This window comes from Camponotus vicinus, unplaced genomic scaffold (assembly GCF_025532165.1).
Source record: "Camponotus vicinus isolate PSW18456_S1 unplaced genomic scaffold, iyCamVici1.0 SCAF_11, whole genome shotgun sequence".
NCBI classification, from domain to species: Eukaryota; Metazoa; Arthropoda; class Insecta; order Hymenoptera; family Formicidae; genus Camponotus; species Camponotus vicinus.
Window position 1 is genome coordinate 16,010,568 of NW_028141947.1, and position 20,758 is coordinate 16,031,325.

General features: G+C 40.8%; 1 protein-coding gene across 8 annotated transcripts; it reads left to right on the forward strand.

Moving 5' to 3' along the window:
* Window positions 1-621: 621 nt before the first annotated feature.
* Window positions 622-20,526, forward strand: Dhc64c (dynein heavy chain, cytoplasmic). 8 transcript variants are annotated; one of them, XM_083082457.1, is made up of 22 exons: window positions 622-1,022; window positions 1,753-3,365; window positions 3,475-3,610; window positions 3,680-4,053; window positions 4,319-4,354; window positions 5,081-5,152; window positions 5,285-8,635; window positions 8,718-9,112; window positions 9,197-9,507; window positions 9,604-9,692; window positions 10,037-10,066; window positions 10,218-11,364; window positions 11,451-11,946; window positions 12,032-12,647; window positions 12,737-13,531; window positions 13,621-13,822; window positions 14,153-14,348; window positions 15,676-15,793; window positions 15,888-16,259; window positions 16,337-19,102; window positions 19,198-19,395; window positions 19,560-20,526. In XM_083082457.1, exons 1-22 carry the CDS (start codon window positions 779-781, stop codon window positions 19,992-19,994), a joined length of 13,992 nt encoding a protein of 4,663 aa, XP_082938583.1. In that variant the 5' UTR covers window positions 622-778; the 3' UTR covers window positions 19,995-20,526. The 8 variants fall into 8 exon arrangements, with proteins under 8 accessions (XP_082938583.1, XP_082938585.1, XP_082938587.1 ...); XM_083082456.1 differs by lacking the exon at window positions 14,153-14,348 and adding an exon at window positions 14,749-14,947 and having other exon boundaries at window positions 623-1,022; XM_083082459.1 differs by lacking the exon at window positions 10,037-10,066.
* The last annotated feature ends 232 nt before the right edge of the window (window positions 20,527-20,758 follow it).

The window sequence follows — 20,758 nt, forward strand, 5'->3', positions numbered from 1 at the left end:
TAGTTCTGGATATTTTTTTGTATCTTACAAATACAAAATGAACTTCTTGCCATAAGCGTAAAAAAGTTTTAAAATTTTGCGACATATATATATATATATATATATATATATATATATATATATATATATATGCGTAAATACGCAAAAAATTATATGAGAAAAATTATACTCGTACTTAATTAATTTCTAAAACGATTTGAATAAAAATCACGAATGAATTAATTTATTTCAGTATTTTTGTATATGTTTTTTTGTCTTTTCTCGCTTTTTGATTCAACTGAAAATATACATTTTTTTCCATTTTTTCGTACGCGAAAAGCGCGGTAAAAACTCGCGATGCAATTCGTCACTCCATCAATGACAGCCAGTGACTTTAGCATGTATGTAGATGAGAATACGGCTTTACGAAAATTTACTAGATTCACTAGATTGCGTTCGAAAATTTACTCCTTGGATAAAATAAGGTTTGAGTGACCAATGACGACAAAGAAATTATCTAATTGGTCCTGCTTCTGGATTGGTCAATCACAAACGTCACTCTTCTCCTATGAACAAATTTTCGAACAATCGTGGACTTTACGCGGACAAATGTCACCTTTTGCGGTTCATAGTCATGCTTCGTGGTAGTCAGTGGTGATCGCGTATCCGTTGGTGGCCGCTTGACAGTTGATTCCGCAGCGGGGGAGGTCAGTCGATCTCCTGTGGTCGATTAGCGCGCTCTCCTCGAGACCGATCTCGGTGAAGTAGCTCAGCGACACGTAGCAATATCCGACCCGGCATGGGCGATTCCTTGGACGGCTCCGGGGAACCGTCCCCGGAGTCGCAGAACGTCGCGATCGTCGAGTTACCGACGTTCGTCAATTACCTGCGCAAAGCAGTAACCGTGCTGCTACCGGACGAGGACACGGTGCCGCCCGCGTTCAACCTGGCGCTCGATGAACGCTATAACCAGGACTGCGTGCGCAAGTTCCTCGGCGACTCGCAAGTCAGCTCGCTCTACATCCAGAGGAGCTCGACCAAAGGTGAGCCGTCCTCGTCAGAGACGACGAGGACGTTTCCGATGCGTCTCGCATCCTCCATTGCTGTCGGAGCAACGGTACATTCAACGTGGGAAGGAACGCGTCCTGAAAATCAATCGCGGATTATTCGCACGCCCTATGACGATCTCGCTCCTGCGAGATGACTCACTCGTTCGCCGGCGAGATCGATATATATATGGCAACGCATTAATTAATTATCGACGGACGCGCTCGTTCTCTCGCTTTCATCCGATTTTTCGGATCAAATTCCTCTTGCTGCGCAACTTGCGGAGTTTGATAACGAATCCCTGATAAGGAATCCCGTCCATATCTGCACCTCCGAATAATCGAACGATGCCAAACGTCTTATTTAATATTGAATTTTCTCTCTCTCTCTCTCTCTCTCTCTCTTTCAAATATAAATATCTTTTATATAAATATAAATATATTTTATAGAGAATATAAATCAAATATAAATATATTTTACAGAGAAAATTTAAAATATATTAATTAAAATATATTTTATTTTTTAGAGGATGAATAAGATACACTAATATATACAATTAAAAATTTTTATTAAGAAATTATTATTATATATTATTATATATAAGAACTTTTAATGATTTTTTTTATATAATTTCTTTTTGCTTCATAATTTTTTTTCATCATGATTTAATCACTTGTTTAATAACATTACAACATTACTTATGTTTGTTGTTTTCTCTTTGCGCAGAGGAAGATAGCGGTGAGGGAGATGAGGACAAGGAGAATGCGACTTATTATATGTCAAACGAGATACACTTTTCAAATCCGAAAATGGTCTCCTTAGTTTTGACAAAACGTGGGAGTGTCGTCGAGGCTGACAAGTCCATCCATTCTCAAGTGCGTTTAATCACATTCTCTGATGGGCCGCCGTATGAGACTCTACATGCGATAAGTAAAACCATGGCACCCTATTTTAAAAGTTACGTAAGGGAAACAGGTCGCGCTCACAGGGACGGTGACAAGATGGTACCGTTGGTAGAGAAGAAGATTGCGGAACTCGAGATGGGATTATTGCATTTACAACAGAACATCGATATCCCCGAGATTTCATTACCGATTCACCCGATCGTGGCCCAAGTCATCAAGCAATGCGAGGAGGAAGGTCGCAAGCCGAAAGTTGCCGACTTTGGCGATAAGGTGGAGGATTCGACGTTTTTGAATCAATTGCAGAACGGCGTCAACAGATGGATAAAAGAGATCCAGAAGGTGACGAAGCTGAATCGTGATCCGGAGTCGGGCACGGCGCTTCAGGAGATATCATTCTGGCTGAATCTCGAAAGAGCGTTGCATCGTATCCAAGAGAAACGGGAGAGCATCGAAATCTCTCTGACGCTCGACATACTTAAACATGGCAAGAGATTCCACGCCACGGTAAGCTTCGACACTGACACCGGCCTGAAACAAGCGCTGGCTACTGTAAACGATTACAATCCACTGATGAAAGACTTTCCGATCAACGATCTGTTATCGGCTACTGAACTGGAAAGAATACGTAGCAACGTACAGCAGATATTCATGCACTTGCGAAAGATTCGAAGCACTAAATATCCGATTCAAAGAGTGCTGAGATTGGTGGAAGCTATCTCGAGGGACTTGGGGCAGCAGTTGCTCAAGGTGTTGGGTACACGACGACTGATGCATATCCCGTTTGACGATTTCGAGAAGGTGATGGCTCAATGCTTCGAGGTGTTCACTACCTGGGACGATGAGTATGATAAGCTCACGGGTCTGTTGAGAGACGTGGTGAAGAAAAAACGCGACGAGCACATGAAAATGGTGTGGAGGGTATTGCCAGCACACAAGAAGCTGCAATCGAGGATGGAACACATGCGTCGCTTCCGGCGACAGCATGAACAGCTGAGAACGGTGATAGTTCGCGTTCTTCGGCCTACGATTCGTCAAAACAGTAACAGCTCCACGATAGAGAATGGCGATAACGACAACGTGAAAGTAGAATTTGCTTTGGATGCCGCGGACGCCAATGCTATCAGTGAAGTCAACTTAGCGTATGAGAACGTGAAGGAGGTGGATTGCCTGGACATCACCAAGGAGGGACAGGAATCCTGGGACGCCGCTGTGCATAGATACGAGGAGCGTATAGAACGTGTGGAAGCACGGATCACGGCGCATCTCCGAGATCAATTGGGCACGGCTAAGAACGCGAACGAGATGTTCAGGATATTTTCCAGATTCAATGCGCTTTTCGTACGACCGCATATTCGAGGTGCTATTAGAGAATATCAAACACAGCTGATACAGAGAGTCAAAGACGATATCGAAGCGTTGCACGAAAAGTTCAAGGTCTCACAAATACAGATAATTTTAATTATTTATTTTAACTATTATTTTAACTATTTATTATTTTGAAACAAATAAATGCGTTTGTGTAATTCTGAAAAATTCTCTACAGGTTCAATACGCTCAAAGTAAATGCTGCAGGATGAGTATGGTGAGGGACTTGCCGCCTGTTGCTGGTTCAATAATATGGGTCAAGCAAATTGATTACCAATTAACAATGTATTTAAAACGTGTCGAAGACGTTTTAGGTAATCTTTCAACTTTTAATTAAAAATAAAATTACTTTTCTCGATTTAATATTATATGCATATCTCTAGGCAAAGGATGGGAGAGTCATATTGAAGGTCAGAAACTAAAGGCCGATGGAGACAGCTTTCGTATGAAGCTGTCGACGCAAGAGATCTTCGATGATTGGGCTCGTAAGGTGCAGGCACGAAATCTCGGTGTGACTGGACGTATCTTCACGATCGAAAGCGTGCGTTCAAGAACGGGACGTGGCAATGTGTTGAAGCTGAAAGTGAATTTCCTCCCAGAGATTATTACACTATCTAAAGAAGTGAGAAACTTAAGAAATCTCGGGTTCCGCGTTCCACTGCCTATCGTGAATAAGGCTCATCAGGCTAACCAGCTGTATCCCTTTGCCATCAGCCTCATTGAGAGCATCAGAACTTATGAGAGAACACTGGAGAAGGTAAGATGATAATTGATGATTATTTTTTAAACTCCACTCACCCAAAGGTTAAACATTTCTTCAAATGATCAACTTTTTTATATTTTCTGGGCATTTTTGCGCAATTATCATCAGTGTTATATAATGATATATATAGGCAACTTTTAAAGCTTTAAAATCTGAACAAAGTGATAGATAATGTTAGAATACTAGTGCCAGGTGTGTGTTGAAAATACATATTAGAATAATTGATATCTCTAATTCCTTGGATCTCCAATATTTTTAGCTTACCAATCGGAGTCCCCATTGTCCCGCACTAAAGGTAGTCATACTTGATGCTTCCAGGAATTATGCATCTTGCCTATATATGCAAATACTCTTACTGTCTGCCTGCTTAGCTAGTAGAGAGATTTGTAATGCAAGATAATAAGTTTATTTGCTCAATATATATATATATATATATATATATATATATATATATATATATATATATTTATTTAACGATCAGTTGTATCAGTTATTTTCAAATATATGTAGGCTTGTACGGATATGCGGCAAGTCTAAAGTCTATAAAAATTTATAAAGGTTCAATAAATTATTTATCAAATTGACAAAATATCCTAAAGAATATGAATAAAATATAAATACTATAAATAAATGAAAATATAAATACTAATTAAATTTTATTTTATATATAAAAGCAAATACTTATACAAAAATATATATAATTTATATATATAAATATAATTTTATATAAATATAATTTATATATATATTTTACTTTCATAAAGTTAAATGACTTTAAGACTTCGCATATCCTGAGAATTGCTTGGAGGCAATATAATACATATAAGAATGTTCCGTCTGTTTGATATAAATATCCAACAACTTTATCATACAATTTTATAATATCTATATTGTGAATTTTTAAATATGCATATTTTTGCGTTTGATATTTACTGAATGATAATTTTATGTCGTAAAACTGTACTGTACATTATTTGCTTATTACAAATTTAAATATATAATTAAGCGAATTTCTATTTAGATTGAAGACAAAGCCAGTATTATACCCCTGGTTGCTGGTATGCGTAAAGATGTTCTACAATTAATTTCTGAGGTGAGTTAATGGTATACAAAGCGTATACCTTCCATATGTACATTTCTTTTTTTTACTTGTTTACACTGCAATTTTTAAAATAACATACGTTTATTAAATTAATCATTATTATTTTGTTATATTTTTATTTAGGGTATCGCTTTAGTTTGGGAATGCTATAAACTTGATCAGTATGTGCAACGTTTGTCCGATGCTGTCGTTTCCTTCCAAGAAAGGGTAGAGGATCTTCTAGTTGTGGAAGAACAGCTAGATGTTGATGTACGTTCTCTTGAAACTTGTCCTTATTCCGCGAACACATTCGCCGACATATTATCCAAGATTCAGAAATCAGTGGATGAGCTGTCTTTGAAGAACTACTCCAACTTACACATTTGGGTAGCGAGACTCGACGAAGAGGTGGAAAAGAATTTGGCCGCCAGGTTAGAGGCTGGAATAAAAGCGTGGACTGATGCCCTGACTGGTCACAAGAAAGAAGTAGACCTGAGTATGGACACAGATGCTCCTGCGCAACCGACGCACAAACCCGGCGGCGATCCCAAGATTCAAAATCAGATTCATGAAGTTCGAATCACCAATCAAACTATGTATCTATATCCCAGCATCGAAGATGCAAGATTCCAGATAATGCAACAATTATTTGCATGGCAAGCGATTGTTACGTCGCAGGTTCGTCTGCAAAGCTCCAGATATCAAGTCGGTTTGGATAAACCTGAATCGGGCACGTACAGAAATTTACTTACCAAGCTTCCCGCCGGGAAACAACCGCTGGAAGCGGCATACGAGGCAGTTGAATCTAAGATGAAAGACGTTGCCGATTACGTCGATCAGTGGTTACGTTATCAGGCCCTTTGGGATCTGCAACCGGGTAATCTTTACGGCAAATTGGGCGAAAATATTAATTTGTGGATGAAATGCTTGAATGACATAAAGAAAACGAGAACCACTTTCGATACTTCTGATACAAGACGCGAATTCGGACCTGTGATCATAGACTTTGCAAAGGTGCAAAGTAAGGTGTCCCTAAAGTACGATTCGTGGCATAAAGAAACATTAGGCAAATTCGGGACGCTCCTAGGTAACGAGATGGCGAGTTTTCATTCTCAAGTATCGAAATCTAGAAGCGATCTAGAACAACAATCGATTGAAGCAGCTAGTACATCCGATGCGGTTGGCTTTATAACATATGTGCAATCCTTGAAACGTAAAATGAAGGCGTGGGAGAAACAAGTGGACATATATCGCGAGGGTCAAAGAATACTCGAACGTCAGAGATTCCAGTTCCCGTCATCTTGGTTGCATGTGGACAACATAGAAGGTGAATGGGGTGCGTTCAACGAAATCATTAAACGCAAGGATACTAGCATTCAAACACAAGTTGCATCTTTGCAAATGAAGATTGTAGCTGAGGATAAGGCAGTCGAGACGAGAACCACTGACTTCCTCAGTGACTGGGAGAGAGGCAAACCGGTGGAAGGTCATTTGCGACCGGATGATGCCCTGCAACAGTTGCAATTGTTTGAAAGTAAATTCGCCAGGCTCAAAGAAGAAAGAGACAATGTCGCCAAGGCGAAAGAAGCGTTAGAATTGCAAGAGCCGGGTGGAATATCCACCAGCGAAGACAGAATGCAAGTAGTATTCGAAGAATTACAAGACTTAAGAGGAGTTTGGTCGGAATTATCGAGAATATGGGCGCAGATTGACGAAACACGCGAAAAGCCATGGCTCTCTGTACAACCACGAAAATTACGCCAACAATTGGACACGATGATGACCCAATTGAAGGAACTCCCAGCGAGATTAAGGCAATACTCATCATACGAATACGTGAAGAAAATGTTACAGAGTTATACAAAAGTAAATATGCTAATTGTAGAATTAAAGTCTGATGCGCTAAAGGAAAGACATTGGAAACAGTTAACAAAACAGCTGAGAGTCAACTGGGTATTGAGTGAATTAACTCTCGGCCAAGTCTGGGATGTGAATCTTCAGAAGAATGAGGGTATAGTTAAAGATATTATCCTCGTGGCTCAAGGAGAAATGGCACTCGAGGAATTCCTGAAACAGGTACGCGAGTCCTGGCAAACATATGAATTGGACTTGATAAATTATCAAAATAAATGCAGGCTGATACGTGGCTGGGACGATTTGTTCAACAAGGTAAAGGAACATATCAATTCGGTGGCTGCTATGAAATTATCGCCATATTATAAAGTGTTCGAGGAAGAAGCTCTGACTTGGGAGGAAAAATTGAACAGAATCAATGCCTTGTTCGACGTATGGATAGATGTGCAACGGCGATGGGTCTATCTTGAAGGCATCTTTTCTGGTAGCGCGGATATTAAGACATTATTACCCGTGGAAACGTCACGCTTCCAGAGTATTAGTTCCGAATTTCTGGGACTGATGAAAAAAGTATCGAAATCCCCCATGGTTACGGATGTTCTAAACATTCCTGGCGTTCAGAGAGCGCTCGAACGTTTGGCTGATCTTCTTGGTAAGATACAGAAGGCGCTGGGCGAATATCTGGAAAGAGAACGTACGTCATTTCCACGCTTTTACTTTGTCGGTGACGAAGATTTACTGGAGATTATCGGTAACAGTAAAAATATCGCGAGACTGCAGAAACACTTCAAGAAGATGTTTGCTGGCGTGGCTGCCATTCTATTGAACGAAGATAATACGATTATCACTGGTATCGCTTCGCGCGAAGGCGAAGAAGTTATATTCCAGAATCCCGTGTCGACGATCGATCATCCCAAAATCAACGAGTGGTTATCCCTCGTCGAGAAAGAAATGCGCGTGACGCTCGCCTCGAGTCTTGCAAGGGCAGTACAAGATATTAAACAATTCAAGGATGGAAATATAAACCCGCAGGCATTTATGTCGTGGTGTGATAATTATCAGGCCCAGATAATAGTTCTAGCTGCGCAAATTCTGTGGTCGGAAGACGTGGAAGCGGCGCTACACGAGGCGCAAGCGGATCCGAGCAAAAATTCGCTGGAACGGGTTTTAGTACAAGTGGAGGGCACATTAAATGTTCTTGCTGACTCAGTTCTTCAAGAGCAACCGTCTCTAAGAAGAAAGAAATTGGAGCATCTAATCAACGAATTTGTACACAAACGCACTGTCACCAGACGATTAATCGCCAACAAAATCTCGAATCCGAAGGCCTTTGAGTGGCTGTGTGAAATGAGATTCTATTTTGATCCGAGACAAACAGAAGTACTTCAACAGCTTACGATACACATGGCGAACGCTAAGTTCTCTTACGGATTCGAATATCTAGGCGTCCAAGATAGATTGGTGCAGACGCCATTGACCGATAGATGCTATTTGACGATGACGCAAGCATTGGAAGCTCGACTCGGTGGATCGCCGTTCGGACCAGCCGGTACGGGAAAAACTGAATCTGTGAAAGCGTTGGGTCATCAGCTCGGAAGATTCGTATTGGTATTTAATTGCGACGAGACATTTGATTTTCAGGTAATTCAGATCTCGATGATAATATAATGATATATAAGAATGTATTATTTATTATGTTTAATTTATTATTTATTTACTATAGGCTGTGGGTCGTATATTTGTTGGTCTCTGTCAAGTGGGCGCATGGGGCTGTTTCGACGAGTTTAATCGTTTGGAGGAGCGTATGTTGTCCGCTGTCTCTCAACAAGTGCAAACGATTCAAGAAGCCCTCAAGAGTCAAATGGAAGGCAAGAAGGAAGGAACTCTTTGCGTCGAGTTGGTCGGAAAGCAAGTCAAAGTCTCGACAGATATGGCTATATTCATCACCATGAATCCAGGATATGCCGGACGTTCCAATTTACCTGACAACCTGAAGAAACTTTTCAGATCACTCGCTATGACTACGCCCGATCGACAGCTGATTGCCGAAGTGATGCTCTTCAGTCAAGGTTTCCGTTCCGCAGAAAAATTGGCCTGTAAAATTGTGCCGTTTTTCAAGTACGTATTCATAAGATACAGTATTGTAGTAAAGTTTTTGTATCTACAAACTATTGTGAATACGAATTTTTTATGCTTTTCCAGACTTTGCGACGAACAACTTTCTAATCAATCTCATTACGATTTTGGATTGCGTGCACTTAAATCCGTGCTGATCTCTGCCGGAAACGTGAAACGCGATCGTATACAAAAGATCAAAGAAGGCATGCAGAATCGTGGTGAGACTAATATCGACGAAGCCTCGATCGCTGAAAATTTGCCCGAACAAGAAATACTCATTCAATCTGTATGTGAAACGATGGTTCCCAAATTGGTCGCCGAAGACATTCCGTTATTGTTTAGTTTGCTGAGTGACGTGTTCCCTAATGTGAATTACACACGGGCGGAAATGAAGGGTAAATTATTACAATAAAATAAGAGACGAATGTGTGTACTTGTACAGATATTTAATATTTCTAGATATATGTATGTATGTATTTTATTCTCTTTAGGATTGAAGGACCAAATCAGAAAAGTATGCGCCGAGGAATATCTAGTGTGCGGCGAAGGAGACGAGCAAGGTGGCGCCTGGCAAGAAAAGGTAATATATTTTTTTCTAATTTATATGCTATAAATGAATATGAATATATAATATTTCGAATATGAATATATTTTACACGAATAAATATTATTTAATATAAATATTATTTATACATAATTTGCACATAATTAAAACACTAAATATTATTTACATATTATTTATAATATAAATATTATTTACACGCTAATCATCTTTTCGCGCATTAACACACAACTATTACACTTATGTCACTAATTAAAAAATATTAACTATATTTATAAAATATTAACCGCACATCACACATTTTTATTTACATATTAAATAACAGTAAAGACTTAATTTTCATATTGTTTATGCGTACTAAGGAATCAGTTGGTGAGACGTGGGTAGAAAAGGTGAGGTTGATTTAAATTTAATCGTCTAATTGTGTTATTTGCGTTTATAGTTCATATCTCTCTTGTATTTTCATATCATGCTGGCATCGCTATTAATCATCTTCATTCTATTCTGACATAATCTTTTACTTATAATATATTGTTTATTTAGGTACTTCAATTATACCAAATTTGCAACTTGAATCATGGATTAATGATGGTCGGACCGAGCGGATCCGGTAAAACTATGGCGTGGAAAGTACTACTCAAAGCATTGGAGCGATTCGAGGGTGTGGAAGGCGTCGCCCACGTGATCGATCCGAAAGCGATCAGCAAGGAAACTCTGTATGGTGTGTTAGATCCGAACACGCGCGAATGGACGGACGGTCTGTTCACACATATACTGAGGAAGATAATCGACAATGTGAGAGGTGAAATCAATAAACGGCAATGGATCATATTTGACGGAGACGTCGATCCGGAATGGGTTGAGAATTTGAACTCTGTATTGGACGACAATAAGCTTCTCACTCTGCCCAACGGCGAACGTCTGAGTTTACCGCCGAACGTGAGAGTAATGTTCGAGGTGCAAGATCTAAAGTACGCCACCCTGGCCACCGTGTCGCGTTGCGGTATGGTTTGGTTCTCGGAGGACGTGCTGTCGACGGAAATGATATTCGAAAACTACATGTTACGCTTACGAAATATACCACTGGAAGACGGCGAGGAGGATAACCTTGGCAAAAAGACTACAGAAAAGGAAGACACTATATCGCCAGCATTAGCAGTACAGCGTGAAGTCGCCAGCATCATGCAAAGCTATTTCGCGCCCGATGGCTTGGTTGTGAGATGCCTGGAATATGCCATGAAGCAGGAACACATAATGGACTTTACGCGCTTGCGAGCGCTCAGTTCTCTGTTCTCTATGCTGAATCAAGCTGTACGCAATGTATTGCAGTACAATCACGCGCACACCGACTTTCCCCTGCCGAGCGAACAATTGGAACGTTACATGCCTAAGTGCTTGGTCTACGCGCTTCTGTGGAGTTTTGCGGGAGATGCTAAATTGAAAGTTAGATCCGACTTGGGTGACTTTATCAGATCAATCACAACTGTACCTTTACCTTCTCAGAATAACATACCGATTATAGACTTTGAAGTGAACATACACGGCGAATGGTTACCTTGGAGCAACAAAGTTCCTCAGATCGAAGTGGAGACTCACAAAGTCGCCAGCCCAGATATTGTCGTACCTACTTTGGATACCGTGAGGCACGAGAGTTTATTGTACACTTGGTTGGCCGAGCATAAGCCATTAGGTAAGTGAGTATAATATTCGCTTAGCAAAAAGATGAATAGAGGCACTCATTTATGTATGGAAAGATACAATTGTATTTATTTACAGTACTCTGTGGACCACCCGGTTCTGGTAAAACCATGACGCTCTTTTCGGCTTTGCGAGCATTACCAGATATGGAAGTCGTTGGTCTTAACTTTTCCTCCGCCACGACACCTGAATTATTACTAAAGACGTTCGATCATTATTGCGAATATCGCAAGACGCCCAATGGCGTTGTGTTGTCACCGGTGCAATTAGGCAAATGGCTGGTTCTATTCTGCGACGAAATCAATTTACCCGACATGGACAATTATGGGACGCAGCGTGTAATCTCCTTTTTACGGCAATTGGTGGAACATAAGGGCTTCTATAGAACCAGCGATCAGGCCTGGGTTACTTTGGAGAGGATTCAATTTGTAGGCGCCTGTAATCCACCTACAGATCCCGGTAGGAAACCTCTCAGTCACAGATTCCTGCGACATGTGCCCGTCATTTATGTCGATTATCCCGGAGAAACTTCCCTGAAACAGATTTATGGTACATTTACGCGCGCCATGCTTAGGTAAATTTCATTTTTTATAGCTAAAGATTATATTGTGTTATAAATATTAATTAGTACGAGAAAAATTTTTCTTATAAAATTATAGATTAACGCCTAATCTGAGAGGTTACGCGGAAGCCTTGACGAACGCAATGGTGGAATTCTATCTGGCTTCCCAGGAAAGATTCACTCAGGACATGCAGCCGCACTACGTATATTCGCCGCGAGAGATGACACGTTGGGTACGTGGCATCTGCGAAGCCATTAGACCGCTAGATAATCTCTCCGTTGAAGGTCTAGTGCGCTTGTGGGCCCATGAGGCTCTTCGTCTGTTCCAAGACAGATTAGTAGAAGAATCCGAGAGAGCTTGGACGAACAAAAACATAGACACCGTCGCTTTGAAGCACTTTATGTCGGTTGACAGAGAGAAAGCGTTAGCGAGACCAATCTTGTACAGTAACTGGCTGTCAAAGGATTACGTGCCGGTGAACAGAGAGGAGCTGAGAGATTACGTTCGAGCGAGGTTGAAAATATTCTACGAGGAAGAGTTAGATGTACCATTAGTACTTTTTGACGAGGTTCTGGAACATGTTCTACGAATTGACAGAATTTTCCGACAGCCTCAGGGACACTTATTGCTTATCGGTGTCTCTGGCGCTGGAAAGACAACTCTGTCGAGATTCGTTGCATGGATGAATGGCTTGTCTATCTTTCAAATTAAGGTAATTTTTATATTTCTGTTAAGATATATATAATGTGCGCAAACATATCGTATTGTAATCTTTTTCTAATCGATCAATACGTGATACAGGTGCACAACAAATATACAGGTGAAGATTTCGACGAAGATTTGCGACAAGTATTAAGACGATCTGGTTGTAAGGATGAAAAGATAGCTTTCATTCTCGATGAATCCAACGTGTTGGATTCTGGTTTCCTCGAGCGGATGAATACATTACTCGCTAACGGAGAAGTGCCCGGATTGTTCGAAGGTGACGAATATACGACGCTCATGACGCAGTGCAAGGAAGGCGCTCAACGGGAGGGTTTGATGCTGGATTCCAACGAGGAATTGTACAAGTGGTTCACCGGCCAAGTTATGAAAAATTTGCACGTCGTATTCACAATGAATCCAAGCACGGATGGTCTAAAAGATCGCGCGGCAACGTCGCCTGCATTATTCAACAGATGCGTGCTGAATTGGTTCGGCGATTGGTCGGACAACGCATTGTTCCAAGTCGGCAAAGAGTTTACTAATCGGGTCGACCTGGAGAAACCCATGTGGAAGTGTCCGGACTTCTTCCCATCCGCGTGTTCCCTGATCCCGTCGCAACCATCGCACAGGGACGCTGTTATAAACGCGTGCGTTTATGTTCATCAGACTCTGCATAAAGCGAACGCGCGGTTGGCCAAGAGAGGTGCCCGAACCATGGCGATCACACCACGTCACTACTTAGATTTTATTAATCACTTTGTCAAGCTATATCAAGAAAAGAGAAGCGATTTGGAGGAGCAACAGTTACATTTGAATGTCGGTTTGAGCAAAATTGCCGAGACTGTGGAGCAAGTGGAAGAGATGCAGAAGAGTTTAGCTGTCAAATCTCAGGTGAGATAGGCTGAATTTGTAAAAAACTTTTTTCCTCTTTCAATGAAACATAGAATTTTTAACCGATATTATTCTGCATTTTTTCATAGGAACTGCAAGCCAAAAATGAAGCTGCGAATGCGAAATTAAGGCAAATGGTGAAGGATCAACAGGAAGCAGAGAAGAAGAAGGTACAGAGTCAAGAGATTCAGCAGCAATTGGCTATTCAAACGGTGGCTATTAATCAGAAGAGAGATGATGTCATGGCAGATCTTGCTCTAGTCGAGCCAGCCGTTATCGATGCTCAAAATGGTACGCATTTCCAACAATATATTTTTCGTTACATTATTATATAAACTTGCCAAAAATGCGATTTTGCGCATTTTTATCTCTACAGTAAGACTATAGTAAGTATGTAAGATGCTAATGACCATATTCTATAATCCATCATACATATCTTCGAGATCATCATGATTTTTTTCAAAATTATGATACATATATCGAGAGTTATATGCTGATTATTATTGAAAAAAATAGTCAAAAAACGCGGAGGCAGTATTTTATATATGTTTACGCTGTTTTTTTTTAATTATGTTCGCTTTAAAATTCCTACTTGTACTGAAACATTCGCAACGAGTGTAGCCGTGAAGGCGATTAAGCGGCAGCATCTCGTCGAAATCCGATCTATGGCGAATCCGCCCGCGGTCGTGAAGCAAGCGTTAGAGTCCATATGCCTGTTGCTTGAGGAAAACGCCACAGATTGGAAACAAATTCGTGCCATTATAATGAAGGACAGCTTCATCCCCACTATCGTCAACTTCAACACGGAGAACATCACGTAAGGGACCACAACGTAACGGACCTGTTAAACGTTCGCGCGGAATTCTAATACAAGCCACTTTATAACAGCTTGATACATGTTCTATTTTCATCAACACTATTGATTTCAGCAACGCTCGCTCGTGTCACTGCATCGTTACAGCTGCAAGGAGATGATATAACTTAAGAACAAAATTGCTAAACGAATGTTTCGACTGATCGTTTATATCTCTTTGCAAATGTAAAGATGAGACACATAACACATGTATATAATATATATGTTACTTATGTGTTGCCTCTTATACAAGACTCTAACACTCTCTCGAGGAAGGCTTTCACAGCCAGTGTCTTTACCCATAACTTTGCTCGCACATTCTCCTCTTTGTACTAATAATCATGCCCTTTGATTTTTCGTACAGCGGTGAAATCGATAAAGAAACAGCATTTAGTCGAAGTACGCTCCATGGCGAATCCGCCGGCGATCGTGAAGGTCGCGTTGGAGTCTATCTGCTTGTTGCTCGGCGAGAATGCCAGCGACTGGAAATCTATCCGCGCGGTCATCATGAGGGACAATTTTATCAATACCATTGTCTCTAATTTCAGTACCGAGGACATTACGTAAGCATGAATTCGTTTTCTTTTCGTTTGATTTTATGCTGTAATACCGAAGGATTCGCAAATTTAGAATCATTACTGCAATTAAATTATATCATGATTACGCTTGATTTGATGGTCAAAAAATTATATTATAAATTTAATTACTATATATTCAAGTATTACATGATGTATTCGTATGATGATTGTTTATTTTGTTTTTTATTAAGTTGATGTTGAAAGACGTTGCCGTGAAAAAATATGAATTCTTGTATGTATTTTTATATATTTTTTATGTTATAAAAATATGCGCCGTGTGTATATGTGATAATCGTATTTCTTATTTCTTACTTAATCGCTTGCATTCAATTTGGCAAAAACTTTTTTATCGCTTTAAAAACACATCGTAATGTATATATTAATACATTTCCCCTGCAAAAGTTAACTACTTCTTTTATTGCATGTTAACAACTGATTGATGACTTTGTTATTAACATTAAATTGTGTATAAATTTTGTTATAACGATATGTATATTACAACATATATTTACATATATCAAACGAAATGTTTTTAAGCTTGTATTTGAAGTAAAAGATTGATTTCTAATTTATTATTTAAGCAATATAATTTCTTTATCAATATTATATGAAATATTCAATGTAATATAAATGTAACATAAAAATATTATATTAAAATAGACTCAGAAAAACACTCTTTATTACGTCAGAAAATTAATAAAAATCTTATTTAGCGATGAGGTGAGAGAAAAAATGAAGAGTCGCTATCTGAGCAATCCTGACTACAACTTTGAAAAAGTAAATCGCGCTAGTTTGGCTTGCGGTCCTATGGTGAAGTGGGCCATAGCACAGGTAATTTTTATCGCTTGAAAAATTCGAAAGATATATTATTTATATAACTGTCAAAGGGGAGGAACAATCTCAAAATATGTAAATATATTTTCAGATCGAATACGCTGACATGTTGAAGCGAGTTGAACCGTTACGCGACGAGCTTTATTCTCTGGAACGACAGGCGGAAACTAACAAACTGAAGGGCGAAGAAGTGAAGAACTTGATCACTCAATTGGAGCGAAGTATAGCGTCGTATAAGGAAGAGTATGCCCAGCTTATCTCGCAAGCGCAAGCTATTAAAGCCGATCTGGAGAGTGTGCAGGCTAAGGTGAATAGATCGATCGCTCTGTTAAAATCTCTAGTCATAGAGAGAGAAAGATGGGAAGCGACAAGCGAAACATTCAAGAGTCAGATGTCCACGATAATCGGAGACGTTTTATTGTCGTCTGCCTTCTTGGCTTACGCCGGCTATTTCGATCAACACGTAAGTTTCAGAATTCTTTTTATTTTTTGCGATGTAACGAATTCATACGTTAATCTATAAGCATTCGCTTATTTCAGTATCGTCAAAATCTCTTCACTACATGGTGCCAACATCTGCATCATGCGAATCTGCAATTCAGGCCCGATATTGCCAGAACGGAATACCTGTCCAATCCTGATGAACGTTTGAGGTGGCAGGCGAACGCGTTGCCAACCGATGATCTATGCACTGAGAATGCAATTATGTTGAAGCGTTTCAACAGATATCCGTTGATTATCGATCCATCCGGTCAGGCGACGGAATTCATCATGAACGAGTTTAAAGACCGAAAGATCACAAAGACCAGTTTCTTGGACGATTCGTTTAGGAAGAATCTCGAGAGCGCTCTGCGCTTCGGTAACCCATTGTTGGTTCAGGATGTGGAAAATTACGATCCTATACTGAATCCCGTGTTGAATCGGGAACTGAGACGAACGGGCGGACGGGTGCTGATCACGCTTGGTGATCAGGACATAGATCTCTCGCCGTCTTTCGTCATCTTTTTATCGACAAGGGATCCGACAGTGGAATTCCCACCGGACATCTGTTCGCGTGTAACATTTGTCAACTTTACCGTTACGAGAAGTTCTCTGCAAAGCCAGTGCTTGAATCAAGTGCTGAAGGCCGAACGTCCCGACATCGACGAAAAGCGATCCGATTTGCTGAAGCTACAGGGAGAGTTCCATCTGCGATTACGACAACTCGAAAAATCTTTGCTGCAAGCATTGAATGACGCCAAGGGTAAGATCCTGGACGATGATTCCGTAATCACAACTCTTGAGACTCTGAAACAAGAGGCTGCTGATATTAGTAAGAAAGTGGAGGAGACAGACAAGGTCATAGCAGAGATTGAGACAGTCTCTCAACAGTACATGCCTCTGTCTCAAGCATGTTCGAACATGTACTTCACGATGGACAGCCTCAATCAGGTACATTTCCTATATCAATATTCGCTGAAGATGTTCCTGGATATCTTCACATTCGTGCTGTCGCAAAATCCAAAGTTGTCTGGCGTGTCGGATTACGGTCAACGACTCACGCTCATCACGCGCGATCTCTTCGCCGTATGTTACGAAAGAGTTGCGCGCGGAATGCTGCATACGGATAGATTAACTTTTGCCCTATTGCTCTGTCGTATTCACCTGAAAGGCATACCCACGGAGTCTACGTACGACAGCGAATTTACCTTCTTCCTGCGGGGTAAGGAAGGCGTGCTTAACATCCGAGCACCACCGGTGTCAAATCTAAGCTCGGAACAGCAGGAAGCGATGATGCGCCTCAGCATAAGACTACCTGCTTTCAAGAGACTGGCAGACAAGATTCAGGAGAGCGCGGATTCATTTAGCGCATGGTTGCAGTCGCCTACGCCCGAGACATGCGTGCCAAAGCTCTGGGACGAAGAGAAACCGCTGTCATCTACAGGAACAGCGATGCATCAGTTGCTGATAATACAGGCCTTCCGACCGGATCGCGTGATTGCAGCCGCATCCCTCGTCGTGGCCTCCGCTTTCGGCGAATCCTTTATGCCTGCCGCGGAGGCCGAACTTGACTTCGCATCCGTCGTTGAGAACCAATTGAAGGCGACCGTGCCGACTCTGTTGTGTTCGGTGCCGGGCTTCGATGCCTCTGGCCGCGTAGACGATCTGGCCGCGGAACTAGGCAAACAAATAGCTAGTATCGCTATCGGATCGGCGGAGGGATTCAATCAGGCCGACCGCGCCATAAATATGGCTGTGAAAGCTGGCAGGTGGGTGCTGCTGAAGAACGTACATCTCGCCCCGCAATGGTTAGTGCAGTTGGAAAAGAAACTGCACAGTCTGCAGCCGCATGCCAGCTTCCGCTTATTCCTAACGATGGAAATTAATCCGAAAGTACCGGTGAATCTACTGAGAGCTGGTAGGATCTTTGTGTTCGAGCCACCTCCCGGTATACGAGCGAACCTGTTGCGCACATTCAGTACTGTGCCCGCCTCAAGAATGATGCGAGCGCCTAATGAGCGGGCTCGTCTTTATTTCCTGCTTGCGTGGTTCCACGCGATCGTGCAGGAACGGTTGCGTTATGCACCGCTGGGCTGGGCCAAACACTACGAGTTCAACGAGAGTGACTTGAGAGTCGCCTGCGACACCCTGGACACATGGATCGAGGCCACAGCCATGGGCAGAACGAATTTACCGCCTGAGAAGGTACCTTGGGACGCTGTGGTGACTCTTCTCTCTCAGTGCATCTACGGCGGTAAAATCGACAATGATTTCGATCAACGTCTTTTGGCTTCGTTCCTGCGTAAGCTCTTCACGCCGCGCTCATTCGAAGCTGATTTTGCTTTAGTCGCTAATATCGATGGGGCGCAGAGCAATCAAAGACATATTACGATGCCGGACGGTACTAGACGCGATCATTTCTTAAAGTGGATCGAGTCTCTCTCGGATAGACAAACACCTTCCTGGCTCGGTCTCCCGAATAACGCGGAGAAGGTACTTTTGACCACAAGAGGAACTGATTTGGTCTCCAAGTTACTCAAGATGCAACAATTGGAGGACGAGGATGAACTAGCGTACTCGAACGAGGAATCTTTGGTTACACCGAGGGAAGCCGAAGCGGATGGTCGGCCGTCTTGGATGAGGACTTTACACAATTCAGCCTCCACCTGGTTGCAGTTGCTACCAAAGAACTTGCCGATATTGAAGAGAACGGTCGAGAATATCAAAGATCCATTGTACAGGTACTTTGAAAGGGAAGTCAATAGCGGGGCAAAATTACTTCAAGACGTTATTCACGATTTGGAAGATGTTGTATTAATTTGTCAAGTAAGTGTTTTGTTTCTTTTAAAAGAGTGTTAATGAAGTATTTATGACAACTGTACTTGAATATCTCTGACATTGTATTTGAATATCTCTGACAGGGCGAGAAGAAACAGACTAATTATCACAGAACGATGCTATCCGAATTGGTAAAGGGTATTTTGCCAGGAGGTTGGAGGAGATATACCGTGCCAAGAGGCTGTACAGTTATACAATGGATCACCGATTTCAGTCACAGGGTCTCACAGTTGCAGGAAGTCTCGCGTTTAGTCTCTCAAGGCGGAGCAAAGGAGATAAAGGTATTTTCTCGATTCTCTTTCAAATAATTGATTTGTCACTTTGTTGTTTCGAATATTTTTATATATTATAGATGTTATCTTACAGCTGTGTTGCCATTCTTCATCATGTAAACCTTCTTCTCAATTAAATTCATATTATAAATCAAAAATAATTTTTTTTTCAGAGTTTCCCAGTTTGGCTTGGAGGTTTGTTGAATCCCGAAGCTTACATCACTGCAACCAGGCAGTGCATCGCGCAGGCCAACAGTTGGTCGCTCGAGGAACTGCAATTAAACGTAACTATTGGCGATGGCGATAATATCGCTACGGACGACTGCTCGTTCGCCGTTACTGGCTTAAAGTTGCAGGGCGCACAATGTAAGGATAATCAATTGTATTTAACTTCGACCATCATGACCGATTTACCGGTCACGATGTTGAGGTGGGTGCGATCATCCACGGAGGATATCCGAAGGGGCAAATTGTCCTTACCGGTTTATTTGAACAGTACTCGTACCGAGCTACTGTTTACTGTCGATTTGAATATTGCTCCTAGTCAAGAACCGCACAGTTTTTACGAGAGAGGAGTCGCTGTCTTGACATCCACCGCTTTGAATTAATATTAATCATTAACTCGATAATTACGAAATCGTTTAGCGCGAATTGTACCGCTTATAATCACAAATAACTATTATAATTACAACAATTTAAGACACGTTGCCGCACGTTGCAAGATATATTTATAAAGAAAATGAGGGCATATATAAGGAATAACGTATCACTACAAAAGTCTAAAAATAAGTATTAAAAGAAATCTATATTTTACACGAATTGCTTTCAAGTTTCCAAAGGATTTTTGTGCAGTATAATTAGAATGTATAATTAGAAACAATCCGCGTTCGCGGCACGTATAATTAAATATGTATCATTTGTTTATTAGAATTAATATTTTTGCGAGAAGGAGGTTGTAATATATCTATATAGTTTATTTAATTTTGTATACGTTTAGACTCTCTTTTTTCCTCTCAAGTATACGTTTTTGTAACAAAGTTACATTACGTTTTTGCCCAAATGTAATTATATATCGAGATATTATAGTGTTTATAACACAGAATCTTAACTAGCATCTAATAAAGTCGTACTATAACAGTATTATTTATCTCAGCTATTTGTACTCAACTATATATCCTTAACACATATGTATATATATCCTATTATCTTTATTTATCTTAATTTGCCACAAATTATATAATTTAACAATTTTATACATGTCTCAATTAGATTTATCATATTGAAAATCGAAACTTTAACGCACAAATTATTACTCGTTGTTGACAATTCGCACGTGATTCAGTAAACCTACATTTTATCTATTAAAGGAAAA